The 13,399-nt window shown below is 29.2% G+C and overlaps 2 protein-coding genes across 2 annotated transcripts; one reads left to right on the top strand and one right to left on the bottom strand.

The window, feature by feature from the left end:
* Positions 1-343: 343 nt before the first annotated feature.
* Positions 344-4,902, bottom strand: LOC123296072 (multidrug resistance-associated protein 1-like). The gene is made up of 2 exons (XM_044877533.1): positions 3,189-4,902; positions 344-3,116 (listed from the first exon to the last, which is right to left on the bottom strand). The coding sequence occupies exons 1-2, from the start codon at positions 4,900-4,902 to the stop codon at positions 403-405; spliced, it is 4,428 nt and encodes a 1,475-aa protein (XP_044733468.1). The 3' UTR covers positions 344-402.
* Positions 4,903-12,034: 7,132 nt separating this feature from the next.
* Positions 12,035-12,808, top strand: LOC123295652 (mediator of RNA polymerase II transcription subunit 20). The gene has a single exon (XM_044877070.1). It carries the CDS (start codon positions 12,146-12,148, stop codon positions 12,770-12,772), a length of 627 nt encoding a protein of 208 aa, XP_044733005.1. The 5' UTR covers positions 12,035-12,145; the 3' UTR covers positions 12,773-12,808.
* Positions 12,809-13,399: the final 591 nt, after the last annotated feature.

Raw genomic sequence — 13,399 nt, 5'->3', positions numbered from 1 at the left:
TGGGTAATCATGACATTTTTCAATCTAACATACGGGCCAAGTAAATGTTTGAATTTTGCAATAAAAAATTGCTCCCTCTTCTCTTGGGGTCATATGAAATCCAGGCAATACAAGCATTCCTAATGATCTTCATCAATATAACAGATACCCTGAATATTTTGTCATCGTCTCTTGGTCCAGAAGCAGTAAATAATCATTAATCATTAAAATGTAAAATATTTATATTTAATATACATGTCTTTGAGTACATTTACAAACATTTCAAAAATGTGATACATAAAAAGACAAAAAATCGTTAAATGAATGTCTGATGAAAATTTTCTATATTTTTAGGATTCCGGGGATATTTAAGTATCTATATTACCATAAAAGCACTTAACAAGAGTAAAATTTCCCTTGTCATTAAACAAGTCCTTCATCTTTTGCCAGATTATAAAATACAGATCTGTGTTTCTTCAATAAAATCTTTGGTGAATCAAATTCAACCACTGATCCTTTATCTAACACCAAAACACGATCGGATTCAATAATTGTATTTAAACGATGTGCAATCGTTAAAACAGTACTGTCAGCGAATTCAGTACGTATTGTTTCTTGTATTAAATCATCCGTATCTAAATCAACGGCAGCCGTAGCTTCATCTAAGATTAATATTTTAGAACGTTTTAACAAAGTACGTGCCAAACATATTAATTGTTTTTGGCCAACTGAAAAATTTTCACCCTCTTCAGTGACCTCAAAATCCAATGTATTTGTTAAACTTTCAACGAACGTCCTTAAATATGACAACTCCAACGCCCTCCAAATTTCATCATCCGAATACATATGAAATGGATCTAAATTTAAACGTAATGAACCAGAGAATATAACAGGATCTTGTGGAATAATAGAAATACTTGATCGTAATTTTTGTAAGCCAATTTTAGAGATATCGATATCATCTATATAAATATAACCACTGTCCGCTTCAAATATACGAAATAATGCCAGAGTTAGTGAGGACTTGCCTGCACCCGTTCGTCCACATATACCAATTTTTTCACCGCTATTTATTACAAAATTTAAATTATGTAATATTAAATTTAAATCAGATCGGTAACGTAAACTGTAGTTTTTAAATTCAATTTTCCCATAAATTGGCCATGATTTTGGTAAAGTTGCATCAAAATTCGTATTTAATTCTTCTGGTTGTTGCTCAGTATAATCTTTAATTCGTTCTACAGCAACAATATTCGTTTCCACGTCACTGGTATTCCGTACCAACCACATAAATATATGTGTCACTTGCAATGCATAGCTAACTGATAATCCAACCTCACCAGCATTCATAGTGTCAGAATGAACAACGGCAAATATTGCCGCAAAAAAAATGATAAAATTACCAACAACTTCTAAACGGACAGCAAGCCATCTATTTGCAATTATACTCGGATAATAAGACATTTGATTGACATCTATGCGACGTTCAGATTCTTTGATAAACACATTTTGCATGCCAAAAGCTCGAATTACATGTTTACCAGCTAGAGTTTCACCAAAATGTGAATAAATTGGTGATCTTGATAATGATTCTAAACGTTTTAATTGTCTTGAGACACAAACATAAAATCTTTGTAATAAATAGTAAAATATCACAATTGGTATAATGACTACCACAAAAAATGGTGTTGATATACTAATTACCAACAATGTAGAAAGTACAGCAAAAAAATCATAAATACTGTCAGTAATTTCAGGTGGTAGAACTGTATCAGAGACATCAATATCTTTTGAAAATCGTGATATTAATCGTCCAATTGGGGTGACATCAAAAAATGATATAGGCGATCGCATTACGGTATATAACATTTGTTCATGTAATAATCGAGTCGCATGCCAACATCCAAGTAACGGAGACAATTCACTCATTACTGAACCAACTGCTTGTCCTAAACCTAATCCAGCGAATATATAAAGATATTTAAATTTCCTATCCTTACTATCATCCGTTGCCCATTTTGCTAACAAAAAATTACTACCAAGACTAAACCCTTGATATATGATATTCATAGCCACTGTCAATAAACATAAAGGTATTCCAATCGATTTTAAATAATGTTTACAAATACACCATTTAATATTGTCACATTCGCTGCGCTGTTTTTCATAATAATCAATAAATGGCACAGAAACTGATTTCTTTTTATCCATGGCAAGAGGATATCCACGTATTTCTCTCATTGGATGTAACACCTCGCCATATGTATCAAGAAAATCATCATATTCACCAAATGTCGAAACTGATTCTGTGCGTCGTGTACAAATCGAATCCATAGAGAATCGATTATGCATTGAATTGATTATAAACGATTTACTTAAAAATTGTTTGACATCAGAAAATTTATCAGTTGAAGGATCAATTTTTGCTTTGATTGTAACATGATGTTTAATAAATTCAGCGAATGAACCTTTTTTTAATAATAATTGGTCATATGTACCATCTTCACTAATCCGACCACGTTTCAAAACAATAATATTATCACATTGTTTTAAATATGTTGTTCCATGTGTCACAAATAATCGTGTTGTATTCTTTAATAGACCTTGAGGTCCAATCACCTTATCAAAAATGTGTTTACCTACATTAGTATCCACAGCACTCAACGGATCATCTAAAAAATATATATCTGCTTTTGCATAAACAGCACGTGCTAGATTAATACGTTGCCGTTGTCCACCAGATAGATTTACACCTTTCTCACCAATTTCAGTTAAATCATGTGATGGCAATGATTCAATATCAAATGTCAATGCGCATGCCTCAATTACTTGATCATAAAAAGATGGTATAAATGGTTTTCCAAATAATATATTCGCACGTACGGTTGCATTTTGTATCCAAGCTTGTTGTGGACAGTATGCAATTGTACCAAAAGTATTCACTTTACCAGATACTAAATCCATTTCACCTAAGAATGCATTTATTAAACTTGATTTCCCCGATCCAATCATGCCGACTAAAGCGGTTAATGTGCCTTTTTCAATATTCACATTTATATTCTCCAAAGTTTTCTTTTTATTATCCCAACGAAACGTACCATTTTCAATAACTAGAGGTGATCCATTATGTCTTGGTTCTTGATGTGTTACAGAATCCAAATCTAATTCATCTTCGTTCATAAATTTATTAATACGTTTTACTGAAACACTTGCTTGTACAACACTAAATATCATCACGGGTAACATTCCTAATGGGAATTTTAATATATTAAACAGTGACAATGATACAAATGCTGTTTTAGCATCTAATACATTCCTATTATCGATTGATAAAAATGTTCCAAATGTAATTAATGCAACAGCAAAGGGTGCACATGACCATAAAAATGATGTAACTGCATTAAAAAATACAGCTTTTTTTAATACATTCATTTCACGATTACGTATTAATTGTATTTGATTTTCAAAACTTAATTCCCAACCATATAATTTTAATATTTTCATACCCATAAATATTTCATTCATTAATTTCACACGTTCATCTTTTAGCGTCATCTGTCGCATTTGTAATACTTTTAAACGATTCGCAATATATACATTAAAAGGTACCAAAAATATTAAAATGATCAAACCAGCAAATACGGACACACCTAATAAATCCCATAAAAAATATAATGCCAATATTATTTGAAACGGTGCTGACCATATTAAATTTAAATGTGTCATAATATCGGTAAAACGTTCTGCATCCACTGTCATTAAGTTGACAATTTCACCAATTGTTATATGTTTACATGAAAAATTTGATATTCGTAATGCTTTACGATAAATTGCTGTTATTAAAGCTGTACGTATTCCTAAGCCAACGATAAATATTTGATGATAGTATTGCGTTAACAGTAACGTTTGTAAAATAGCGCAAAGTAATAAGAGTGTTGAATAAAAAAATCCTTTCCACATATGATTATGCTCATTTTTTGTTTGTGCAAAAATAATTAATGCACTTAATAATTGGGGACTAACGAATGTTAGGCAATCTTGAAGTAGTTTTAAAAGTGATGCAAAAAAAAAATTTAAACCGAAACATTTGCATAACGATGGTACCACAGATGTTCTACGTTTTTTGTTTTTCTTACTCTTATGTATTGCTTGTTTCCAAAAGTAATCAAATTTCAAACTTATATAACCTGCACTCCTTTCTTCTCCTATTGCCCATAAATGATGAAAAGATAATGCTGTTTTACGTGCTTTATACGCAATAATATCAAACCATGTGTAGAAAATTCTTGATAAAAAACTACTTTCTTCCTCTGGATTACCTTGTCGAAATGGTGACGATATACAAGCATCTTTCCGTATATCTGCCCAACAATTTAAAAGCAATAACAAAACAATTTCAATATATTGTGTTATATAACTTATTGTAAAGAAGTTTGGGTTATGATTTTTGAAACGTCGAATCTCTGAACGAAATTGTACACCACCACATATTGTTGAAATTAACCAAAATATAAATAGAACACCAGATGAACGAATTCCTCGGGTCTTATTAAAATACGTTAGTACTAATGCATACATATATGTTAAAAATCGTAAAATTGGAACAAATGTTTCATTGGGTGATCGATGAACTCGTTTGGTATTTTTTAATATCAAAAACAATTCACACAAATTTACAGACACCAAAAACGTTTGTAATAGAAATTTGATACCGTTAAATAAATTGAGCCGTATTGCATGGTATTTACTTTTGTATATACAATATACATTAATAAATGAGAATAACCATAAAAATGCACTTGGAATCCATATTAACACTGTCTTTTGGAAACAATCTGTAAAGTCTGGATTTGTTGTATTCCATGTTAAATTTATATCCCAAAATTCTGATTCACAAAATTCATTAATGGAATGACTTATCATTTTGTTTTCAAATGTCTAAAACAAAACAAAGGTATATCGGAATTAAGGTCCAAAATAGGGGAAAGTACTATAATCATCCTTCAGGGTAAAATGATCCCTCGTTGTTTTAAGTGAACGATTAAATCCATCTACTATATTTATCGATAGATGGCTTGTACGTGATCAAATTAATCGTTCAACAAAGACTTATGGCGATGTGTAAGCTATTTTGTGTTTCGTAGCAAAAATATTAATTTTGCAGCTTATGATATACTTCGTTAGATTTTTAATAACACATTTTGATAGGTGTTTAATAAATTTTAAATTCAGTTTTTATGACGATATTTAAATATACCGTTATGGGTAAAATGATCCCCTTTATATACGTTTAAATGATCCCTATTTTGTGTGTAAAATTACAATGAATAAATGATCCCCAGGATGTGACGGGTCTTAAATAAATTCATTTAGATGATTTAACAGTGATTTTTGTTTTCATACTAATCGTTGATGCAATGTAAAAGAACAATTAATAATTAATATTAACTGTTACGTAAAAAACAAGGTCAATAAATGCCACGATCGTTTTTGAGAAATAATGAACAGTTTTGAAAATTTGAACAAATCATAAGAAATGGGCATGTCAATATTGCAGCACTTGACTAAAGAAATCAAAAATATTTCGACGTGATACATATCTCGAATAGTTTGGCTATAAATTACATTTTTTCTAAGCGGGATCATAATAGGACACCTTCCCCTACTTGGGTAGGTATTTGTAGATGTTTTTGATAATTCAAGGGATGAGGATTCATATTCAAAGAAGGAAGATAAACAAATACGTTTATGCGAGCAAGACAACTATTTTTATATTTATTTTAAGAAGAAAGTATAGAACCATTTTTAAATGATCGGTACCGAATCGAGGCACGAACCTATAGCTATAACCAGGCTAACTGCGTTTCTACCAATTAAACGAAGATTACTTATATGTATTGTATATTAATAATCATAATCTCTTTTCAAACGCAATGTGTTTGATCACCTTTTAACTTTTTCTGATTTTAGTTTTAGACTCGAGAAACAACCAGGTTAGAGTTAATTCTTCTTTCAATTTAATAGAGGTAAATAACCTTTTATTTTCGCACATCAACTTATTTATTTTAACTAATTTTTTCATTTTTTGAATAATGAAACCTTCATTTTAAAAAGTACCTTTTTGAAAATGTCATATTACATCGTTTAACCAGTCATCTTCAATTTTATCATTATTCCAATCCCAGATCAAATATATTTTCGATCCCTTATTATTAAATATTTATTTACAAAATTCATAAATATTGTAAAATAAATTTGACACTAGACAAATTTTAAATTAATTACGTATTCATGGTAACAATTGTATAAGCAAGGTTTTTTAATAGAAAATTTATTGCTTATCATAGTCAAATTTAGTAATAAAATTTTTAAAATTTGAATAAAAACACATAAAATTCGAGGATTCATACTATTAAATTCTATTACTGCATCATAAATTATGTGGATGGATTTTAGTTACTTAGTTAGTCAACGTGTGTTGCCCTTGTATTCTCGGTAATAATTATTCCGATAATACGATGTAAAAGCTTTTCGATTACACGTTGTTACCCACATTATTAAAAATATCACAAATATGTAGCGATTTTTAAAATAATTAACTTTACATATTTTAGTTTTCATTTAAGTTATTTCCAGCATGGCAGAATTTAACGAGAATTTAAAAAAATCTTAATAGGGCTTACTATTAGATTCCAAAGTTTCCGAAATTTTGACCGTTTAAAACACGATATAGATATGCATACGTTCCCAATTTTGACCAATTTACGTCAAAATAAATAATCTCGAAAAGGAAAATTAATATCTAAATTTTTTTTCAAATTTTATTCTAAAAACATTCCTTTCAACTAGCTAGCCAAAAACTGACATCACAGCTGAAAAGAATGACCCAAAATTAGTGGGTTTCAAAAAAAATTATAATAAGATTGGATCAAATTTGCCTGGGCTATCAAAAAATATAATTTTTTAACTTTATGACGTCATCAGAATCCAAAAAAATTTATTTTTGCTCTATCATATCTACTTTTTATCCAATTTGGATAAACCAAGTGTGTAATTCTACTAATTTTGGGTCATACTTTTTAAATTTGCTATCAAAATTAACTTGGCTCTAGTAGTTTTCAAGAATGTGGAGTGCTAGTCCCGGAATTAAGTACATAAGTGATAGCTAGCGAAAAACTGACATCACAGCTGAAAATAGTTTAAAAAATGTCCTACCGGCCGGGTTACACACCTACATTTTAACGTTCAGGAGCATGTTTTAAACAGAATTCTGCAAAAATTTTCCATGTGAAAATTAATTATGCTCAATGACTGATTTTGCCGGTTCTATACCTATGGAGGCAGCTCTGTTCTGTAATCAACTAGAACCTTTTTACAACACATCGTATATCATAAATGTAAACAATAAGAACTTGTATATCGTTTTCATATGACTCATTATTTACATTTCATGTAAAAAATAAACAATAACATAGAAATTTTTTTGTAAACAAGAATGTGAAGAATTTGTTTAACAAAAATTCTATGACAAAAAAATTTTCTTTAAAGGTAAATTCATACCTAAACAATATATTCAATTAATTTCGACATAAAATATATTAAAACCATACAATAATGTGACCATGAATACGTCAATCACAACAATTGTAAACATAAATCGTACATATATTATTATATGTATCATTCCAAAACGAATTATTACATAACATTTATTTCACGCACGAATAAATAAATATTTTATGTAAAAAAAATACTCTTAATATGTATAATGTAGCCATTTTAATATCACAAAATTTAATTTGTATTTGGAAAATAACTTGCAAAAAAAACAAATATTTTATAAGTAGGTAAAATCAACGTTTGTACAATTTAATATATCCCTAATGAAAATTAATTTATCATTTGATCTTTACCTCATTTTATACATAATCAACCATGAATCTACAAGATTTACTAAGGGTACTGAATAAATTTTGTTAATAAGAAGAAAAACCTTAATGCTAAAACCAAGAACATATATATATAAAGGACGTGAAACTCGAGTGGAGAGGATAAGAGGAAAAAAGGCGCCTATCTCGTTGCGTACTTTGTACTGCACATCTGGCTTTCTCTTTTTACTCGTTCGAGAGAAAGGCAGCCTGCAGCACAGTATAAAATACAGAATGCCAGAGAGGCGCCCGAAATTCATCCACGGCCGCTTATAGCTCGGCATAGGCGGTTTCATGTCCTTAATATATATGTTCTTGGCTAAAACCATTATATGCAATTCTGTTCATATACCAAGAACCATTCCAACAGCCAGTTGAGCCCTTGTTGAGCCAGTAAGCATTTACACTAAGCTTAATTGAATTTCTGCAAATGGTAGTTTTGAGAGTTACGTCATCTTTCACTATCAATATAACAAAAATCCGACCGTTTCAAGAATATCTGGCGTCTTCAAAATATCCTTAGTTACTATAATTTGAAGAACGTTTAAGATTCCCCAGAAATTTCCAGGGATGGATTGGAATATTAAAAAACAAAAATGATAACCAAAAAATTTGACTGAAGTATTCCAAGAAGATTTCAATGCTCTGTAGCAGTTTTTTGTCATTAAATTTAAAAAAATAAGTGATTTACAGACCAATTTTGTAAGAAATGATTTCAAAGAAATCATGCAAAATTCTGTTTTTGACTTGGTTTAAAAAGAAAAACTGGGAAAGTGGCAAAATTTTTTACAATTCAATATGCCAGGGCTTAAAATAAGACAGTTTCAGTTTTCGAATGATATCGGAAAAATTTCAGTGTTATGATTATTGCAGATGATACAGAATTTTAAATCCAGAAGTGTCAATTTTACTTGGAAAGCGAATAGCTTGGTCCAAAAAGATCGTGCGGGAACTTTTTTCAGCTTATTTTCAAGAAAAATAAACAAGCTTTCGAGTGGTCTTAAAAAATTTGTTGTAAAGAAATTTTTTAATTTTGGTACGCTTCTAAACTTTATATAAAATTAAGGGATTACATTTCTCACCCTTTCAACTCTCCGTACAAAGCGGCCAGGGGTGCTAAAAATTTTTGAGCAATAGATATCAAAACTAGAAAATACAAATTTTCAAATGAGATATAGTTGTTCCAAAAATCGATGATTTTTCGCAGACATACAGCTGCTTAAAATTTTAGTAAAATTTTGTGTTAAAAAAATTTTCCTTCATATAAATAAATAAATGTATGGCAGTTTATATCCAAAGACCATGATGACATTCCATTATTTTTATTACGGATTACGGAACCCTAATGACCATGAATTATTTAGTTATAATTTAAAAAAGTAATAGTTGATTAAATTCAATAATAATTGTTTTCATCTACATAATTATTGTAAAAATCTGTGACACTTATAAATATGTAAAATATTGATTATTATATTATTTTTATTAGCACGTAAAGGACATTTATTAGGGCAAAAAGCATGTGACTTATTACATGGTCAAGTTTTATTACTTGATTTCTTCACCTTTACGCATGAATCAAAATCTATATGCTGTGCTAAAAGGTTAATCATAAACTTTATCTCATAACACTGTCAAATAAAAAGCCAAAATAAAAATAATGCTAAATTACGTATGCAAATAGCCTCCCAAATATAATATTGTTACCTTTTACGACCCAAGTTGTTTGCCATGTCTTTGAAATTAACACTATTTACATACATCGAGTCGAATGGGACCGTAGTCCGTATACAACGTAACACCATTAAGGATTTGATCAATATGCATTAGTGTATGAACAATTAAGGTTGTACGAGCGCCAGAATAATTTTGGAAGGAAGGCTTGATTTTTTTAAAGTCTAAATCAATTCTGAAAATTTTACGGAAGGGGTTGCCCGATTATTTAAATAAATAAATGACTTCAAAAGTAGACATACTTAACATTGGTCTCACGGGAAAACGGTAGATGGATGATATGTTTTCATAGATTTCTACAAAACTAGTCGGTAGAAATTTAAAAAAAATTAAATTAAAGTTAAAACCTCAATAAATTGTTAGTTAATTTTTCTTAAATTTTACAGCTTTTAACATGCGGAAAAAAACCTGTATGGACTCTTAACGATCATTTTTTTGAGTTACATATGCTTAAATTCGGATTTCTGAGATATGCGCTTTTCCCTTTCTTTTAAAAAATATGTTTTTGTAATTTTTCTGAAACATTGATATGTTACAGATCATAGCCGCCAAAATAACAGTCTCTTACAAAGTCCTAAACATCATACTTATCCATATTATACATAAACAAATTATAGTCATTAGGACTTTGGGGCTATTCATAATAATAATAATAAAGGAAGATGTTGCTTTACATGATGAAGTGTGGCGTAGGGGGGGGGGGTGCTTTCTAGAAAACGTGATTCGTAATTCGTTGCAAATTTTATCTTAATTTTTGTCTCGGGTTATTCGTTTTTTATAAATTTTAAATTTTTTATAAGAGGAGGGAGGTCTAGAATTTTTTTTATGTGAACAACAACCTGTTAATTTACATTTTGGTATCAATTTTTTTTTCACTAACGGTTAATAAGTCGATTTATTTTTATTTCCTATACGATTTTAACAGTTGTTTTATCAGATTGAATTGTAAACAAAATTATGTTTACAATTTTTGACAGCTTGTCAATTGTCATAAACATGCAGCCAGCAGGTAGCTCCTCAGATAAGTACAAATACATGATATAGGGATAATAGTGATCATTATATCGTACAAGGGTGGATATAATATGATTATAGTATATTTTAAATGCACTTTTATATTTTGCATAATACTTCTAAATATAAGAAAGATTATTTTACGAATTATACTGTCTTTTTACTAATTTCTTTGAACATTTGATAGGCACTCATATCGCATTGGATATTGTAAATATAACACTATACTATGAATTGTAGAGGTTACACAGATTTTACAACTTTTCGGGCAGTTAGCAATCTAATTTTATCTAACAGTATCTGTGTAACTATAAAATCGAAGTCGATAGTATTGTTTAAATTTTAAGTAGTTCCATATCGTTGAAATATAATTTTTTTAACAAATGCAATACATTATATACCAAAACTTACCTGATTATAAAAAATTAACACATTTTATTCCATTTTTAATAAATAAATGCACACAAAAATATTTATCGGAACAACTATCACATAGCATGGATATTTTATAAAATGCATAAAATGAAAAAATATTTATGCGCATGAGTATGCATTAAATGCATATGTAGCAACTATGAAAATTAGGTTTGAAAATTGAGGAAGCATTCAAATTAAGTTAATTATGTAATTCATGATAAATACATGTTTTAATTACCTACGGAAATATTAAAAGCACGGCACAATATAAAAATTTTATGCTTAATTTATATAAATCATAAGATCATGTTAAGTCATCGGCTCAATAATTTGGTTGAATTTTTATAATATCCTCAAAAAATGATATTATTAATAATTAAGTATTCATTTAAAATAATTAAGTTTTCATTTAAAATAAAAACATTTATTTGATAATATATATTTATTTTTCGCATAACCTGTCAAAAAGTGTACTTGACATTTATCGACAACCGGAAAATTGGGATACATTCTTAAAGTCATCGTAAAAACAAATTGTAGTATGCTCATATGTTCTGTTTACACCTAGCGAGTATGCGACCAAAATATAGAGACCATCTTTCTACGATTGGAACAGTTTTGCAGACATGTTGAAAAAAATCTTTAGCGTCAATTTAATCCAAATTTAGAAAGATTTAAGTAAACAAATATACAAAAAAGTAAATGTAAGGAAAATGTTAGAAACATTAGATTTTGCTTAACAAAGTGTTAAATACATAAAAACACATTCAATTTTCTGTGGTTTTTTGTATTCATCAGTGTATTCTGTTACTTTACCTTTTCATAAAAGCCAGTACACAGTTTTTTTTTCATTTTCATTAAAGAGCTTTGCATATTTAACATTAAGATATTAAGAACCCTCTCTTCATAACTTTGTGGTTTTGAACGCAACCCTTCTATTGTCAATACAAGTATGGCGAATGTAAACTAATAAGAAAAAAAGTAAACAGTAATGTTTGGTTTTTATGAATGAAAAATTGAATTTTATTCGTTTATATAAGTCTGCATAATATATTTTTATCATTTATATAAAAATGGGTGTAACAGTTTTACAACAATTTCCACCCATGGAAAATAGAACGGGGCCACAAATAATAGAATTTTTAACAAAACGAATAGTGGCACTTGGTGCATTACAATCTGGACAATTTTTAGTAGATTGTGAAACATATACTTCTGTGCCTCAGTTAGGACCTCAACGAACTGTTCATGTTTTACATAATTCAGAACAACCGGCGTCTGTTTTTAGTATATTGGAAACAGGCACCAAAACAATACCGCTAGTTGCTGATGGATTATTTGATTTAATTATGATGAAAATGACTGGAATGTATACACCAAAAAAATTAATTAAAATTGAAGCAAAAGGACCTCGTTTTGAAATTGGCGATTTTTGTGTTAAGCTTGGTACCGTTAATGTAAGCTCAAATTATAAAGGAATATTGGTTGAAGTTGAATATAGACCGTGTGTGGTACCTTCAAATTGTTGGGAGTTGATGAGGGAATTTTTACAAGGATTTTTGGGATCTTCAGTCCCTAGTACACCATCACCTTATTTACAATCACGAATGAATGAAATTTATCAACCCATAGACACAATACAACAATACTTAGATCATTTTACACAATACAGAAAAGCACCAGGAGCTGCACGACCATAGTATAATTATACAGTAGATTTATTGTTAACTCACTTAAGCGATTTTTGTTATAACATTTTGTAAATAATAACTTATTTTAATAAACATTTATTATAAAAATTAAAATTTTATTTTGAGCCTGTATCAAATTATGGCGTATTGAATGCCTTCGAGGATTGGACATGTAGTTTCTGACATATCGACTAAAATTATGTTCAAGGGAAGATTTGCAAATTAATGCATTTAAATTTATGCAAAATGATAATTTTATTCGAATTATTCAAAAATTACCATAATCGCTCCGAAAGAAAATCTTTTCGTTCAGAATTCAGCGATATCTCAAAAATTATTAACATAATCGTTAAATGAACCTGATTTTATAATTCTTCGTATTCAAGGGGTGATATCCCGTAATTTCTTTTAAAATATTGGTCTTTGATTCTAATAAAGATGATTTCCTAAAAATATTATTACCCAGAAAATACAAATATTGCGAGTGTTTTTTAAGATATCGACTAAAATCGTAAACAAAGGGTGATATTCTGAAGTTTCTTTTATCTCCAGCTTATAATTCAAGAACTTCTAGTTCAATCGCTGTTTGTCAAGTAAATATGGAAGTATATTATGCTGCTTGACAATTAAACTTTT

The sequence above is a fragment of the Chrysoperla carnea genome, chromosome 3, assembly GCF_905475395.1.
Source record: "Chrysoperla carnea chromosome 3, inChrCarn1.1, whole genome shotgun sequence".
Taxonomy (NCBI): Eukaryota; Metazoa; Arthropoda; class Insecta; order Neuroptera; family Chrysopidae; genus Chrysoperla; species Chrysoperla carnea.
Note: the sequence above shows the minus strand (reverse complement) of the source record. Positions and strands in the feature narration are given on the sequence as shown.

Excerpts from the sequence above, each read along its gene's own strand:
- LOC123295652 (XM_044877070.1), top strand. The coding sequence starts at position 12,146 with ATGGGTGTAACAGTTTTACAACAATTTCCACCCATGGAAAATAGAACG.
- LOC123296072 (XM_044877533.1), bottom strand. The coding sequence starts at position 4,902 with ATGATAAGTCATTCCATTAATGAATTTTGTGAATCAGAATTTTGGGAT. Across the intron at positions 3,117-3,188 it reads ATTTAGTGTTGTACAAGCAA|AACCAAGACATAATGGATCA; the intron begins GTGTTTCAGTAA and ends TAACACATCAAG.